This window comes from Halichoerus grypus, chromosome 1 (genome assembly GCF_964656455.1).
Source record: "Halichoerus grypus chromosome 1, mHalGry1.hap1.1, whole genome shotgun sequence".
Classification (NCBI taxonomy): domain Eukaryota; kingdom Metazoa; phylum Chordata; class Mammalia; order Carnivora; family Phocidae; genus Halichoerus; species Halichoerus grypus.
This window is the reverse complement of record NC_135712.1, coordinates 82070320-82087133: the sequence shown is the minus strand read 5'-3', so window position 1 is coordinate 82087133 and position 16814 is coordinate 82070320. Positions and strand designations below refer to the sequence as shown.

At 41.4% G+C, this 16814-nt stretch overlaps 1 protein-coding gene across 4 annotated transcripts in view; it reads right to left on the bottom strand.

The window, feature by feature from the left end:
* The window catches only part of MCF2L2 (MCF.2 cell line derived transforming sequence-like 2), a 238693-nt gene that overhangs the window by 43537 nt on the left and 178342 nt on the right, over positions 1-16814 (bottom strand). For 3 of the 4 annotated variants that reach the window (XM_078068515.1, XM_078068511.1, XM_078068520.1), the window contains 6 exons: positions 16060-16175; positions 14819-14888; positions 10046-10138; positions 9227-9319; positions 5186-5257; positions 2973-3098 (listed from right to left, as the gene is read on the bottom strand). In XM_078068515.1, coding sequence (XP_077924641.1) covers positions 2973-3098; positions 5186-5257; positions 9227-9319; positions 10046-10138; positions 14819-14888; positions 16060-16175 — 570 coding nt within the window. The remainder of the gene's footprint in view (positions 1-2972; positions 3099-5185; positions 5258-9226; positions 9320-10045; positions 10139-14818; positions 14889-16059; positions 16176-16814) is intronic. The other variant, XM_078068517.1, reaches the window with a different exon arrangement.

Sequence of the window (16814 nt, the reverse complement as noted above, 5' to 3'; positions counted from 1 at the left end):
TAAAACTTGCAATAAAAATACTTCCTTTATTGAATGACATAAATTTGTTCCAGGAAATAAAAATGTTTCATTCAACCTTTACTATTCAACTTTGGAACTTGTTCCTGACCAGCCAGGATTTAAAAGGATCCTACACATATTTCTATTTTTTTTTAAAGATTTTTTTATTCATTTGACAGAGAGACACAGCTGGGGGAACACAAGCTGGGGGAGTGGGAGAGGGAGAAGCAGACTCCCCGCTGAGCAGGGAGCCTGATGTGGGGCTCGATCCCAGGACCCTGGGATCATGACCTGAGCCGAAGGCAGATGCTTAACTGACTGAGCCACCCAGGCGCCCCTACATATCTCTATTTTATGTGTTAGATTGAATAGAGGGGAAACTTTTTTTTTTTTTTTGCCAATGGAAGGAAGTAAATGACATCTCAGTGTTCCATAAAACAAACTTTCTTAAAACAAAAAAACTTTAAAATTCCTGTGATTGAATTAAATCGAGAACTGAGTGTACACAACAGGACTAAAATGTAAATATCAGGAGGGAATTTTTTTTCTAGTTGTTTTAATTATGCATTCACCCACTCAGGTTCAATGTCTTTCCTTTTCAAAACCAGGTCAATATTGGATGTCAAGTAGAGAAACTAACAGTTAAGTTCTGGGTTCATCCACACACTCAGCATGTGATTTTCAGCACCTTGTGGTAAGGTTCTACAAAGCTAAGTCAAAGAATCTTAGAATCATTACATGTGAGTTAGGAGTAGCTGAGCTGTTAGTAGACTCTAAACAAAATCAGACGAAGAATGCATTGAGAGAATGAATGGCACTCTGGATAGGGAGTGAAGAGATCCAAGAAGTGGTCCAAGCTGATGCACAATGTGGTCTTGGGTGAGTTAACTCTTCTTTCCGTGGATCTACTCATGAATCAGAAAGGGCAAATTTCACTGCCTGCTCTTCCTTAATTCAATAGGATTATACAAAACTGTCAGGGTAAAGTAGCTAATGTACTAGATGTAAAGCAAGTTAAAATCTTAGTGAAAAAACAACAACAGAGTTTATGTCAAAGGTGCAATTCTGAGGACATATGGGAGAAAAAAGTTCTTTGCATTTGATGTAAAGAATCTCTACAATTCTATAAGCTGGTTCATCTTATTTGCATGCAAGCTGGCTTGGAATGAAATTAGAGTAGATTGCTATTTACTCACATTTTACTAATTATTTTCTCATAACTTCCTCCCCCTCTGATACTTACACTCAGAATAATAACTGGGAGTTTCCTGCTCTGTGAATGGTTTCCGGGACATTCATTTGATTCAGGGAAGTATATATCTAATAGGGGTCGCTGATGTGTGTTCAGACATAAAAAGAGCAGAAAGATGTCCCAAAATGATTAAATAAATGGCTCCCTTGAGTTTCCTTAAATGAAGAAGGAAAAAATTATTACCAAGAAAATGATCCCCTCCCACGCATACCTTGTGGTTCATGAATACCCTCCTGAATCATTCATCAGTAGTAAGCAGAGAGCACTCTTGAGTCCCAGGGGACTGTAACAGCATCACTACCTGGATCACTGTGGGCCCAGTGGGGCTGCTTCTGAGATGCTGGCCAGAGAAATACCAGGAGGGAGGGAAATAAAAAGATCATGGGGTTTTTTTGCCCCTAATTAATTTGCATGGCTTGACTTAGGACCAGGAAAGAAAAGAAAGTCATTTCTTTTGCCCAGACCTCAATGAACAGTATGTTAAAGCCAGGTAAAAATGAAAAGGAAAAAGAGAGAAGGAAAAGTATCTGTCTGAAGTGTAATCCTCAAAATGCTTCATCCCTGTGTGGTAGACAGAATAGCCTTCCAAAGAGGTCCGCATCCTAACCCCTGGAATCTGAGAATATGTCAGGTTACATGACAAATGGGAATTAAGGTTGCAGATGGAATTAGGATTGTTCATCAGCTGACTTCGAGATAGGCCGACATCGTGGATGAATGGGTGGGTCCAATGTAATCACAGAGTCCTCAAAAGTGGAAGAGAAGCAGAAGAAAAGGTCAGGATGATGTGAGTCAAGAAGAACTTTGACAATGGAAGGAGAAACCATGAGCCAAGGGATGTGTGGTGCCTTGGTAAGCTGGACAAGGCAAGGAAACAGATTCTCTCCCAGAGCCTCCCAAAAGGAAAGCAGACACCTTGATTTTAGCCTAGTGAGACTGTGTTATATTTCTGACCAGTGGAACTATAATATAATAACATTTGTGCTGCTCTAAGCCACTAAGGTTGTGGTAATTTGTTATGACAAAGATGAAAAACTAATCCACCTGAGTCAAGATCTAGAGCACCTCCCAGTGAAATCCAGCTGAATAGTAATGATGTCCCAGTCCCAAGGAGCTCATCTGGTTCCAGAGGGTGGCCTGCCTAGAATTCCTGGGACTGACCCGCTCAGAGTTTACCCTCATGCCCGTGTTGAGAGGGCTCAACTCCCTAGCACTGCCTCTTCTGGTATTTTTCTTCAACCATTTGGATTACAGCATATACGATATATTCTTGTTGGTCCTCTTCTGAGATCTGTGACATAAAAATGGAGTTAGACTTTCACTTAGGACCCATTTTCAAAGGACTTTGCACAGAGAAAATCTGAGGCAAGAAGGAAAATCTTTTAATCTCTTAACAGTGCCATGAGTCAGAGAATAAATTACTCCTTCAGCACCTTCCTCTGCCCATCTATGTTCTGGCCTCTGAGTTTCTGGTCGTTCCAGAGTGTGGGTCAGTCTCAACATTCAGGACCCCAAGGAATCGAACCCAAGACTCCTGAAAATGCTGAGAGGCTGCCTGGATTCCCACAGCACAGATTTGCTGCACAATTTAGGCTACTTTCCTCAGAGTCATATTCCTTCACCATGGGTCACCTCTCTACCTTTGCCACAGCATCTCCTACCTTTGTAATATTGTGCCTGCCCTTTGCTGAACTGTTCCCACACTTGCTACGGCCCGTACCGGACATCCAGTGACTGCTGCCAGGTCCACAGCCAACTCACAAGACTTGATCAAATCCTCCATCATGGCCAAAGCTTGCTGTAGTTCAGCTGAGAATGCGGAATCCTTGGTCCTCTTTGGCCCATTCTGTGGAAACCAAATGCCTTGTTGGAAATCAAAAGGTAAACCATCTAACCAAGTGAACCAGGGAAACAGGACAGAAATAAGGAGCCATGGATCCAGCCAGCACAGAGACGGAGAAGGTGGATACATGGATCTCTTGCCCTGCTCCCAAAGAATGGTGGCTAAAGATACTTGCTGGTTTACATATATGATATACACACTAGCAAAATCATCGCCCACACCTTCTGTACATGGCACTCATGAAGAACGGAGTTCATAAAATCATGGACATCATGCTGCATAAGAAACATACTGACCTTCTTTAAAGCATGGAAAACCCAGACCCTTTAAATAGGCTGCTCTTCCTTTTTACACCCCTAGCCCAGGAGCCTATTGAAAAGTAATATCTGAGTATCATATTCCTGAATGTAATGTGAAAGTCCTATTCTTATGAGTAAAATTATACTTAAAACCATCTCAGGGAGGATATTTGTAATCTCCTATAGAAGCAGAGAATGAGCTTCCATGTGGAGGTCTACTCATGATTTACATGTAAATGCCTGTTGAATTTGCCACCTCGAATCCCCACACCCCGCCCCAGCTCTGCCCTTCCTCCCTCTTCTCCTTCCCCAGTCTTTCTCACATTCTATCACCATTAAAGACACCAAAGAGATAAGCCAACAAGGGCTGCACCTCCCAGACAGGAAGACTCAGCATTGAGGGCAAACACTATAACTGCTAATTCAAGAGACCAATGTTCCAATTACTACTACTGAGACACTTAGGACATAATAGGGATGATTGTTCCAGTGTGCAAGTCTTTTGCTTACAGTTCCAGTATTTTATTCCCCTGCTACCTACGTGGCATATTTATCTGTTCTATGGTAAATACCAACAAAAAAATTTTGGTTTCTTCCTTTTTTTTTCTTTTTAACATATCAATCTCTATAACAAAAAACAGACAGCTCTTTGCCGCCCTTCCCCTCCCTGTATAGTCCCATCTCTTTTTGTCCTCTACGTGTGATGTAAGCAAAGGTTTGTGTATTCTCCTGATCTCTGCCTAAGCACTGAGGATTAGCTTCTTTGGATCAGAGATATGAGTGACAGGGCCGATGAATGGGAGGGAACACGCTGCTTCCACTCAACAATCTGCCATGGATTCTTACCCTCTCACTCATATAAACATGCTCCAGGCGCTGGGAGAAGACAACAGACTCTCACCTGAGTTTTTTGTAATATATCAATAAAGGATTACATTCTTACACCTGGGGTCTTCCTCTTTACCCAATGCTTAAAACGCAACTTCCTTTTAGAGACTCAACTGTTCCAAATCCCTCTCCTTCCCACTAACCCTCCTCCCATAAACATAGCAGGTAGCTACTTTTACATTGTGTAATGCAGGGCTCAGAAACATCCTTACAAACATTATTAAACTAACTCAGCCTAGCTCCCCTTGCTCCAGGCTATATTACCTGTGTCTTGAGCTTCTCTTAATTTCAAGGAGTCCCTACCATATATACTGAGCAGAGAAGGACTGCTCCTCATGTTTTTCTTGTTAAAATTAGAATATTCTATAGAAAATTTAAAAGAAACCCCACTCCTAAGTCACAGATTTCTTCCCAGTATGGTATGGTCACCATTTCTTCTGAGGGAACCTTGGCTGTCTTAGAATTCACACCCACAAACACACTTAGAGGTGAACAGGGCATAATGTATGCAAATTAGATATACTACAAAGCACAAACAAGTAAATATAAATCATACATAATCCTACCCTGCAGGAAAACCACAGCAGAGATTTTATCATATTTACTTCCAGTCTTTTATGTAAGCATTTTACACATTCACTTAATTTTGTATTCCTGTTAAAACATTTTTATGTGGAGGAAAATAAATATATTACTAGTTATCCTGTTACAAAACCTCACTTTGAAATTGCCTTTAATTTTTTTGTTTTTTCTGTGACTACAAATTATAAGATACATGCTATTTTAGAAAATTTAAATAATAAAGATCATAAACAAGAAAAACAAAATTGCTATAAATCTGCCCACCCATAGACAAACACCATTAACAGTTAGTTATATAAAACAATATTTAATATACAGTACCTTAGCCAAACCTCCTTCTTGGTCACCGGAGTCTATCCCCAAATCCTCAGGAGACTCAAAATCCAGCAGACCCTGCATTAACCCAGAAGTCTTATTGGAAATCAAAAAGTAGAATGCCAATAAAATCTACTGTGCTATCTCCAGCCAATGCTAAATTAACAGAGGTTGTACTTTCCACAAACAGAATTATATTGGACACACTGTTTTGTAGCCTGTTTTTTCTCACTCAACAATGCATCATGAACATTTTTCCATGACATTATGTTTTAAAACAAGTTTTTTAATTGTAGCAGTGTTGCATCCTGTAGATAAATCATAATTCATTAATCCCCCCTACTTTTAAACATTTAGGTTCAATAATTTTTTACAATAATAATAATGATCTTTGTGCTTTTTTCCTAAGGATAAGTTCCTAGAAGTAAAATTGTCAATGTTAAAAGTTCTTTTTTTTTTTTTTTAAAGATTTTATTTATTTGTAGGGGGGGAAGCAGAGGGAGAGGGACAAGTAGACTCTGTGCTGAGCATGGAGCCCAATGTGGGGCTTGATCTCAAGACCCTAAGATCATGACCTGAGCTGAAATCGAGAGTTGGATGCTTAACCAACTGAGGCACACAGGCGCCCCAATGTTAAAAATTCTGATGCATACTTCCAAGTTCTTTACAGAAGGACTATGTTCCCACCAGTCATATATGAAAGTTTATTTCACCAGCCCCCACTCTACATGGAGTATTAACATTTAATCAAAAAGTTTTGCCAATTCAATCAACAGAGAAATCCTACCTCACTGTTGTTTTAATTTGAATTTCTCAAATAACTGGTGAGGTAGAACTTTCAAAACAAAAATGTTTGCTATTAACATTTATTCTTTTGTAAACTGCCTATGTCTTCCATTTATTTTTTAATTATTTTCTTTTTTATTTCAACTTTGAGGTATAATTGGCATATAAAATTGTTAGGTATTCAAAATGTATATGGTGATGATTTGATATATGTATATATTGTAAAAGGATTTCTTCCATCTAGTTAATTAACACATCATTACTTCACATATTTATCTTTTTTTTTTTGTCAAGAACATTTAAGTCCCACTCTTAGAAAATTTCAATTATATTATACACTGTTATCGACAGTCACCATGTTTTACATCAGATCCTCACACCTTATTCATCTTGTAAACTGAAAGTTTATATCCTTTTACCAACCTCTCCCTATTAATTCTTTTTTCTAATAGTAGTCTTTCATTTTTTTAAAAGAAGAAAAATGAATATCACTCCTATAACATGAGTCGCATTACACAGGAAATCAGCATAACCACCTATTCTAGAACATCCTTCTTATAATAAGCAAAATTTATTATAAACAAATAATGCACCATTTTCCAAATCACATCTTAAAATCCAGGTAAGAAAAATTCTCTACATTAAATTTGATAGTTTTGGGGTGCCTTCGGCTCAGGTCATGTTAAGTGTCTGCCTTCAGCTCAGGTCATGACCCCAGGGTCCTGGGATCGAGCCCCGCATCGGGCTCCCTGCTCAGCGGGGAGTCTGCTTCTCCCTCTGCCCCTCCCCCTGCTTGGCTCTCTCTCTCTCTAATAAATAAATAAAATCTTAAAAAAATAAATAAATTTGATAGTTTCCATACATCACTTAGCCTCTTTGACATAAATCATGACCTCAATAAAAGTGAATTCATGTTTCCCTAAATGCATCTATTTCTAATATATGCTAATAAATAATACATTGTTCAATCAGCTTGCCATGACTCATTAGACATTATGTACATTATGTATTCAAAAAACTCTGTCACAACTGTTAATTTTCATAATATCTCAGAAAAGGTATGAAGAATTTCATAGGTATCATTTCTTTTTGTTTTGTTTTTTAAAATTATTAACTTCTATGAGCTCATTATTAAGATCTGTCCCATATCTTGCTAATATTATATTTCACCCAATTTTTCATGTGTCTGTTTTTAATGGCATAATCTATCATTCCCTTCCCTTTCTTTTGTACTCGGAAAAAGCCTTCTCACACCAGGATTCCACGACCCTTTCTAAGCCATGAGGCCATCAGTCAGACAGCCATGCTCCCAAAGAAGCTGATGGTAGGCCCTGCAGAATGAGCTCTGTCCCTCAGGGTGGAGAACACTACAAAGTTCTTCCTTTCTTCACAGGCGTGCCAGTGGTTTGGACTTGTTTTTCCAGCATGCAGCAAGCTTAGCTATGGGAAAAACTGGTTTGCCCTGAATAGCCTCTCATTGTTTCACACAGATCCCTGAGGAATATTTTATAGTGATTCTGTCTCGTTTCCTGAGTGACATGAAACTAACAAAATCCTCTAATTACTTTTAACATGTGTTACCTCGTTTATGCTCCCAAAAAGCGTACCAGGAAAGGACTAGTACTACCTTCACTTCACAGCTGAGGCACCTGGGGCAGAGAGAGGTTAAGTAATTTGCCTGAGTTCATGCAGTCTGGAAGCGGCAGAGCTGGATCCACACCCCGGATGGCTAACTCCTCGGGCTGGGTTTCTAATCACTGCGCCCTGTAGCCCCTCTGCGTATGCTACAGAACTTCGCTCTTGCGGCAACATCGCTTCTGTGGGAAAACTCGGGCATTTCAGTACCCGAAGGACCCAGACCGAGGTGGTGAAGACCCCCACTCGTCCTGCTCCTTGCTCACTGGGTAGGACTCATCCAGCTCGGATGACAGTAAAGGTGGGTTGGTCAGAGGAGTGTGAGGGTCTACGTGAGCACTGTATGGAAACACACTCACAGATGCCCCTGGTGGAGGGAAGCAGTGGGGGCTCATCCCCGTTCCCACACTGCTGTGGCATCTCTATGGATAAAACAACGGAAGCTTCCTGGGGGTCAGCCCTGAGCGAGTTCTCTACAGGCATTACCCACTGGCTCCTCACAGCAATCCTCTGGAGGAGGTTCTAGTATCCCCAGCCGACACGTGAGAAAACCAAGGCCTAAAATGTCCAGGAATGCCGCACGTGGTGATGGCACGGCCGGTCCGGCTGAGGCTGGGACTGCCGAGGCAAAGCGGAAAGGGGCAGCTTTTTCTGAGGGCAGAGTGTTAGGCAATGAGCTTAAGCTCCCCGAGCCTCAGTTTCTTCACACTCCAGAGTCTTTCTGGTGCGTCTGATCGTGGGGATTAAATAAGAAATACATATGGGAAGGTCCCCAGTAAACAGCAGGTGCTTGTGTTTTTTGTTTTTCATTTTTGTTGTTGTTGTTGTTGTTGTTTTGAGAGATAGTAGCCACTGGGCAACAGCTGCTTATAAAGGTTAACTCAAAACACAATTTGGAGAAGGGGCCCAAACCTTTCCCTCAGCTCACAGGCGGGGAGGCAGCCTGACAGAGCCTTGTCTCCTGTTTGGGGTGTCTGGGAGTGCTCTCCTGGAGGTGTGCTGTCGGCAGACAGAGAACGAACCACCGAGGGGTTCAGCAGAGCAAAATTCCCTCTATTATGCTGCTCTTGAGAAAGATCCTTAATCAAGGGATGGAGGTAGATGTTGTAAAAGGAGAAAAGACTCCAGTTTTGCCTTCTCCCTTCCATTGTTTTAATGCACAGAAAATCGTGACTTCGGGGAACATCGCACCTCTTTTCTGAAGCTCCTTGCCTCATCTGTAAAATGGAGCAGATGATATCTTACCTGTAGATACCTTATATGAGAGGACAGGCTCTGGCTGCCTCCCTGCCCTCTCAGTTGCCAGCAATGTGGTGGCGTTCCCCTTTCTCCCTTTGCTCCCCAGGACCTCTCCTGCCCCAAACCAGCCTCCTGAGAGATTCATGCCCTAGGCCGCATGTTGGACCAGCCAGGCTTCCAGGTCCCTTTCAACTCTCTGATTCTTTGGTCCTTCTCCTCACTGAGGTACGCTGCTTTGGACTTGGAGGACAGAAAAAGCCTAAAGGAGAGACATATCTTCTTCCCCTTTGAAGAGACGAAGTCACAGCTCTGCATGCCTAAGGAAAATAGCATCATAGCACACGCGTGTTTTCCCAGCACAGGAAAGCACTGTCTCATCGACTTTACCTTCAACAGCATCTGGTATTTTATAAGTCTCTGGCTTGGTCCTCGGAGATACTTAAAAAGAGGGAGATTGTGATCCAGTTGGCGCTGGCATACCTTTAAAAGCCAGACAGAAACAAATGTAAAACAAAACCAACAACACACGGAGAGAACAAAGAGGCAGCACTTGAATACAAGAAATGAAACAGGCTTTTGGGCGGGGGGGGGGGGGGGGGGGGGGGGGGGGGGTGTTGGTTCTTGGGGGGAAGAGGTGCAGCTGTGTTGACCAACTTAGTAATGTTACTGAGTCTGGGTGCCTTAGGAACAATGTGTCAAACGAGAGAAAGGGGAAAGAGGATGGCTGGGCTAGTAATTCTAGATGCAGCTAGGGGAGCAGGACCATTTACTTCTTTTAGAAAGCAAGTCCACTGGAAGACAGTGGGGTACCTCAAATCCTGAAAAACGCAGCTTGTCTTTGAGTTGTGTCTATTCAGGTCATTTTGAGTCTAGAAGTTGCATGATGACTCACTAATATCATTCCAAGGAGCCCCAGAATGTGGCCTTTTGGATTTAATTCCTTTTAAAAATTCCCCATCCTAGATGAGGACTCTGGTTTGCTCACCAGGCTAGAGCTGCTCCTCACAGGCCTGTCCCATAGAGACCCAGGGCCGCATCAAAACTTCCAACGTGTCATCTCAAAATAGGAGAGACTTTTAATAAACATAAATTCAAATGCCAGATTCCCCTGCCTCGTTCATACTTCTGATTTCTTTAAAGACTTGGCACACATAAACATTGTCCAGGGAAAACCATTTGTGCGAGACTTTGTGATCTCAACGTTACCCCAAAGAAGGTGCAGTCTTGACATTCTTGCCAGATTGCCCTAGCTCGGGGCAGATTCTTATGGTATTTAAAATATATTTGAAGATCTTCTTTCTGAGTGGGAAAAGAATTGGAACAAATTAATCAGGTAGCATTTTTCAGTAAGTGGACAGGATGATACTGTTTATTCATTCAAATATTCAATAAGCCTGAGTCTTTTCACAGTGTCAAGAACTGGGGATGCACGATAACCTCATGTTGGGGTGACTGTGTGATGGGAAGGTAAATAGAGGGTTCTAAACAACTGTAAGTACTAAACACAGATACGAACAGAGTGCTGTGGAAACAACTACAGGATTCTGGTAAATCGGTAAATTCATGAACAGGAGCAGGTTTTAATCTTCATCCTTCCTCCTCTGCTCTTTATCCAGGACATCACTGTCTCCCCAGAGTAGCTCTGCAGTGAGGGACAAAATTGACAGAAAAGGTGCTGGTAGCTGATGGCCCCTCCTCTCTCTCTCCCTATCTTCCTATTTTGATCATCGTGATGCCAACTGCAGAAAATAAACCAAGAGACAACCAAAAGATAGAAACACCCCAAAAGGAAAATGTGGCAGCTTGGAGAAAACAACCCAGCTCTAAGTCCTTTGGGCAACCCCCAAAGCAGCAGGCTCTGCCTCAGACATCCCTTTCCACCTACAGCACCAGACTCCAAGACAGGAAACATTATATGACTATCTCAGAGCTAGAGATCAAGACGGATTCCAAGTGCTGTGTGACCTATTTCTCATTGCATCAAAGACCATGAGAGGTGGGCACATACCCACCAGTACCCCGGAGAGGTTGGTCCCAGCCTATGGAGTCAGCTTGCCAGCTTCATCCACTCCGTCACACGCACCTGGACCACTCCAGCTATGCTGGTCACAGAGCCTGTGCTGTCTGGGGGTGGGAGGGGTGGGGAAGCCCACGGGGCTACATCCTGGTGGATTTCCATGTCCCTATCTTTCTCGGGCCAACTCTTTTTTTTTTTTTAAGTTTTTATTTATTTTTTGACAGAGAGAGAGAGAGATAGCGAGAGAGGGAACACAAGCAGGGGAGTGGGAGAGGGAGAAGGCTTCCTGCGGAGCAGGGAGCCCGATGCGGGGCTCGATCCTGGGGCCCTGGGACCCTGACCTGAGCCAAAGGCAGACGCTTAACAACTGAGCCACCCAGGCGCCCCTCTCAGGCCAACTCTTGATGGCCTTCATGTGGACATAGGTCACTGTTTTCCTCACAGCTTCAACTATGTCTATTTCTTTCCATTTCTGCTTGTGGAAGGAAGGGAGATGGCTCTTGAGAAATGTTCTTCAGACAGGTTAAGGAACTAGAATAATAACTCAGAGCTTAACAATATGTTCATTATTTATTCATTCAAGAACTATCTCCTGTGTGACTTTGATGTGCCAGGCACTGTGCTAAGTACACTTGTTAAACGCAACAGCTTCCACAGCAGAGCCACCCACACACAGGCAACACTCCTGCCGTACCGCAGGCCAGGCTTATAAAATACTACAAATTGATGTGGCATCTCACCCACATTGGGTCTGTCAGAGCACAAAAACATCGGCCTTTAGCTCCTAAAAGAATTCAAGGTTTCAGGGCTTTCAACACTAACCACCAGAAGATTATATAAAAGTTGGAGGAGATCCTCCCACCCAGTGAAACACCCTCAACAGTCAGCCACCTTTCCCCAAACTTTCCCAGCACCAGAGGCGCATGGTTCTCTCGAGGGATGCTGAGCTGAAACGTGTGCTCCTCAAACCCTCACTCCTTGGTACTATGTCTACGCTTTGAGCAATGCAGAATACCATAGGCCTTCAAGCACCAAAACATGACCATTGACTTACATTTGCTCTTCAATCCAAAATTCCTTAAAGAAAGGATACACACTGACCAGCAACATATGGAAGTGCCCAACTATCTTCACCTGCTTATAGAATAAATCAGGAGGCTAAAAAAATAAATGCTACCAAAAGCTCCTATTCAGATATGATCGTTTATGCATTTAGGATGGTGGGCTCTGGTGGTGGATGGTCCAGGTTCAGTTCTTGGCTTTGTCAGTTCCAAACCAAATGGCCCAAGTTCAGTTACTTAACCTCCCTATACTTCAGTTTTCTCATCTATTAAGTGGGTTCACAACAGCAGTCAACTAGGACTACTGTGAGATTAAATGAGACGATGTATAGAAACTTCTCAACAAATGCCCAATACATACGGAGCACCCAATATATGGTAGCTATTGACAAGGCATTTTTTACTTTGTAAAACCCTTCTGCATACACTATTTTACTAGATTTCCACAACGACTTTACATATTGTATGGAGGAGGGAAGTGAGACTCCGGGGGTTTAAGCAACTTAACATGAGGTCACGCAGATAGCAAGTGGCTCAACTTAGCAAGAAGTTACATTTCCTGAGTCCCAGGGCTCTTCCCATTTTGCCTTGTCACATCTCAGAGCTAATGGAACTCAAAGTAGACTACTGACAAATATTATTCTACGTAGAGCCTGGTCTCTGGGGCAGAATCTTCCTGGATTCTGCAGACTATAGAGTCTGATTAAAACATTTGGCCAGAGCAATATTTCAAAACTCATTTTCAGGAGTAATGGAATTCTGCAAATATTATTGAGAAAAGGTCAACGGTCGTAGTAGATAATGGGTGAGGGGCCCACCTCATTGGCTAACAAATACACAGCAACAGCCAGTTCCCTCAAGGAGCCTCAAAGATTACCTAATCATGGTTTTTAATTACTCCATCTGCCCCAGACTAATAATTTTACAATGCAGAACAATTTATTACCTGTACTATGTCTCCAACATCATAAATCACATAGGATTATATGCAGTGTTTATATGCAGGTCTGGAGTAATGATTTCTCGGGTTTCTCCCAACATGGGGGACTATAGAAGGCTTTGCAAAACTTTAGGTGAGGAATTCTTCTAGGAAAAGATGTTTTGTCAGCAATTCCCTAACCATTGCCTTACACTTGGACAATTTTTTTTTTTTTATCATATCCATTTTTTCCCCACAGGAGTTCGGTCCTTTTCTCATCCAACAATTTAAATAAGTCTTTGCAATACTGACATAAGCAATTATAAAATATTTCTAAGCTCTGAAACTAGACTTCACATGGGTGGTTTGATGAGTGCAAAATTAAAAAGTAGTACAAAACACGAAAAATGCTATAAAGTTAATTCAAAAAGGAAATTAATTAGATTAAATACAACATAGTTTTCAGTGTACCTTGAATTTTGGCACTTGATTAAAAACCTATGATGAGGTTGTGGTGGAAAAGCCCATACAGGCTGTGGAAAAGGCTTTCTAAGCTGGCATGAGTTCTGAGGGTTGAAGGCTCTGTTTCTCCATTATGTCAAATGCCTTAAAACCTGGGGATTTGTGTTTGCTTGCTCTCAGTTTATCACACATACTGCTCTTAGACTTATCAGCCTTAATTTGGGTTGTTTAAAATGTTTAAGTTGTTTCATCTGTTGTCTCAGGCTCACAAAAAGAAAAAGAAGAAAGAGAATGAAAAGAAGAGCTAGTTGAGAGAGAGAGGAGAAATGCAAAAGACTTAGAAAGTCCAGGGCACGAGGATCCTCTGCATAGTCCTCCCAAGGGAAGAAAGTGCTTGGTGGGGAGCGGTGCTAGGTAATACATGTCTCTGTACCGACTCAGTAGGCCCAAACAGCCTATTCACTGCCCAAAGCAGGGGTGCAGAGAGGGCAAGAAGGAAGAGGTCTGCGCACGGAGAAGGGGAAGCAGTCAGAGATGGTGGTGTAGGGCAGGAAATCATAAATGGGGTACTAAGCAGAAGAGGGACCATAGACACTGACTCTACCTCTGGAACTAATAATATACTATATGTTAATTAATTGAATTTAAATAAAATTTTAAAAAATAAGCTTTGGAATATGCTCCAAAGTTATATTTTCATTAAGAATAAAAAATAAAGGGGTGCCTCGTGGCTCAGTCAGATAAGTGTCTGCCTTCGGCTTAAGGTCATGATCCCAGGGTGCTGGGATCGAACCTGCACCATGTCTGGGTTCCCTGCCCAGCAGGGAGCCTGCTTCGCCCTCTCCCTCTGCCTGCCGCTTCCCCTGCTTGCACTCTCTCTCTCTCTCTGTCAAATAAATAAATAAAATCTTAAAAAATAAAAGAATAAAAAATAAATAAATTCCAAACTGAAAAGTAAAAAAAAAAAAAGAGGAACCACAGATTTAACATATTCTAACAATCCTCTATGCTGTAAATAAATAAAATGGAAGAAAAGACATTTTCTGAGACTTTTAGTTTAGCATCAGTACTTCTTCTCTTGAGAGTGTTAATACAACTTTAGTGAGGAATTTCAGCCTGCTGTGTGATTCTTGTTCGAAAACAGTTAGCTTGGGTGCCTGGGTGGCTCAGTCATTAGGCGGCTGCCTTCGGCTCAAAAAAAAAAAGAAACAAAAAAAAAAACCAGTTAGCTTAGTCACTCAGAGGAGGATCATCTGTTTTGGGGGGGCCAGTCCTCCATGTCACTGGGCTTTGCAGGAGGCCAAGCTTGTAAGTTGCTCCCATCTGTCATATGAGCCTAGTCAAACTGGCCTCATCTCACGCTGGGTGACATATTACAAAGGACTCCTGCTTTGCACTCAAAAGGTATGTGTAATTTTTCAGACCTTTGGTGTTCCCATTTGCCCTTGCCCCTCACACAGAAAATTAAGGGCTAACTTTAATCCCATGGTTATCCTGACCTACTGGGAGCAGAGACTTACTCTCTTGAGAAAGCAGCGTGCCAGAAGTTCAGGGTTTTCGGTGCACTTTTCTAATTCTTTTAGAAAAGTCCTAGGGAAGGAAAAGTATAATCACGTTTTGATTTTTTACATGGATGAGGTTAAAATACATAAGGTTTTTTCTTAAGTAAAATCACATAAGATTTTAAGAGGTGCTCAGAAAAATGCTGTTTTCCAGGCTTTATTGCTCTTGACTCATCTTCAACATACCGATTTGGAAGAAAAAAACATTCTGTGACATTACTAGGATTCCTTGAAGCCAACCACAGCTTGTCCTGATAATTCTAGGCACTAGCTGTAGACTGACAAGATGCGCTGATGCTCCCTGCTACATGAGAATCACATGAACATGAACTGCTGTTGCTGTGTCTACTGCTAATATCACTGAGGGCTTGAGGCAAGCCAGGCATAAGCTAAGTACTTCATAAACAATATCTCATTTAATCCTCCACCAAACCTAGTAAGGTAGGGTCTCATAAATGTGAAACCCAAGGCATGGAAGAGGCTGAATAACTTCTCCAGGGAAGGTAGCAGAAATGGGATTTCCATTCCAGTTGTGTGTCTGACCAATGGACAAGAGACGGGGTTGGGAAACAATTGTGGGTCAATTCACCAAGGAGTCTCTTCTCTCCCATCAATTACATGTGTGATTTGGGGTTCTTATACTGAGTAAAGAGAGGAAACGAGCTGCAGGTTCATCTGTGAAATGAAAGGCTTGGAAGATGATCTCCAAAGTCCCTTCCTCCTCTAATTCTCTAGAACTCAACACCCAAGCAGCCCTGGGCTAAAAGGACAACTTGTCTGACCAGTTAGCATTTTCCAACACCCTAGCTCCCAGCACTACTTGATGATAGTAGGTATGTGGACGTGTGTCTTGGTGATCTTTGTATTCCCAACGCTGAACACAGTGCCTGACACAGAACAGGTCCTCAATAAAGGCAGATACATGAATAGATAAATAAGCAAAGGAACACACAAAAAATATAACATTCATGCCTGACACCTGCTACATGCTCCATTGATGCCTTTCCCCTTCTCCCTCAGAGATCTGTGGCACTTCTCCCCTCCTTCTCATCCCATCCCATCCCAACCAAGTCCACTGACTCTGGACTACTTGCTTAAGCCTGGCAATCTCTACACATGTTCATCTCCAAATCCCATCAGTCTGATTTCCATTTTTCTTTTACTTTCCATTTTTCCTGATAGTTTGAATTATGATATACCTGTTGTGAAATTCATAAAGTTCTCTAATATTCCCAAAGAGAAACTCCTTGTTATTCTGAAGAACATCTGGAATCAGATGCTTCAGCCAAATAAAATCCATTGGAGTGATATATCCCTGCAAAGGTGAAAACAAGGTAGGTTTTACAGATAAGAACATTTAAGAGATGATCTGAATTAGCTACTCTAGGGACCAAAACTTTAATAACTGGGAAATATGGCACACTTATTTCCTGAAAACCATTTCATCAAATGCTTTCTTTTGATATATATTATTCCCTTCATGTGTCCATCTTCAGAAGAAGGTGGTTAAATTTAAATGGCAGTGATAATAAAATGGCACTTTATAGAAAGAACAAATATATTTTTTAAATGTTTATGTTATACAAGTCAAGTGTGAAAGCAAAAAACTTATCTCTCATTTTACAACCAAATGCAATTACTACTGTTTTATTATATTTCCTTCGTGACTTTTTAAAAGCTTATTTAATACTGTTTTTAGTTTAATCTTATAAGCATTTTTCAACATTGCTACATATTATTCAAAATATTTTGTAACAGTTGAATAATATTTCATTCAGCATGAATATCAGACTTTATTAACATCCCCTTTTTTTATTGGAGATTTTATTTTCTTCTGATATTTTATTATAAAAATTCTATTATAACTTTGTACAGATCATTTATTTCTCAGATTATTTTCTTAGGAAAATAGGAAAAATTCAAATTTTCACTCTCAAGCAAAAAATCCTACTTG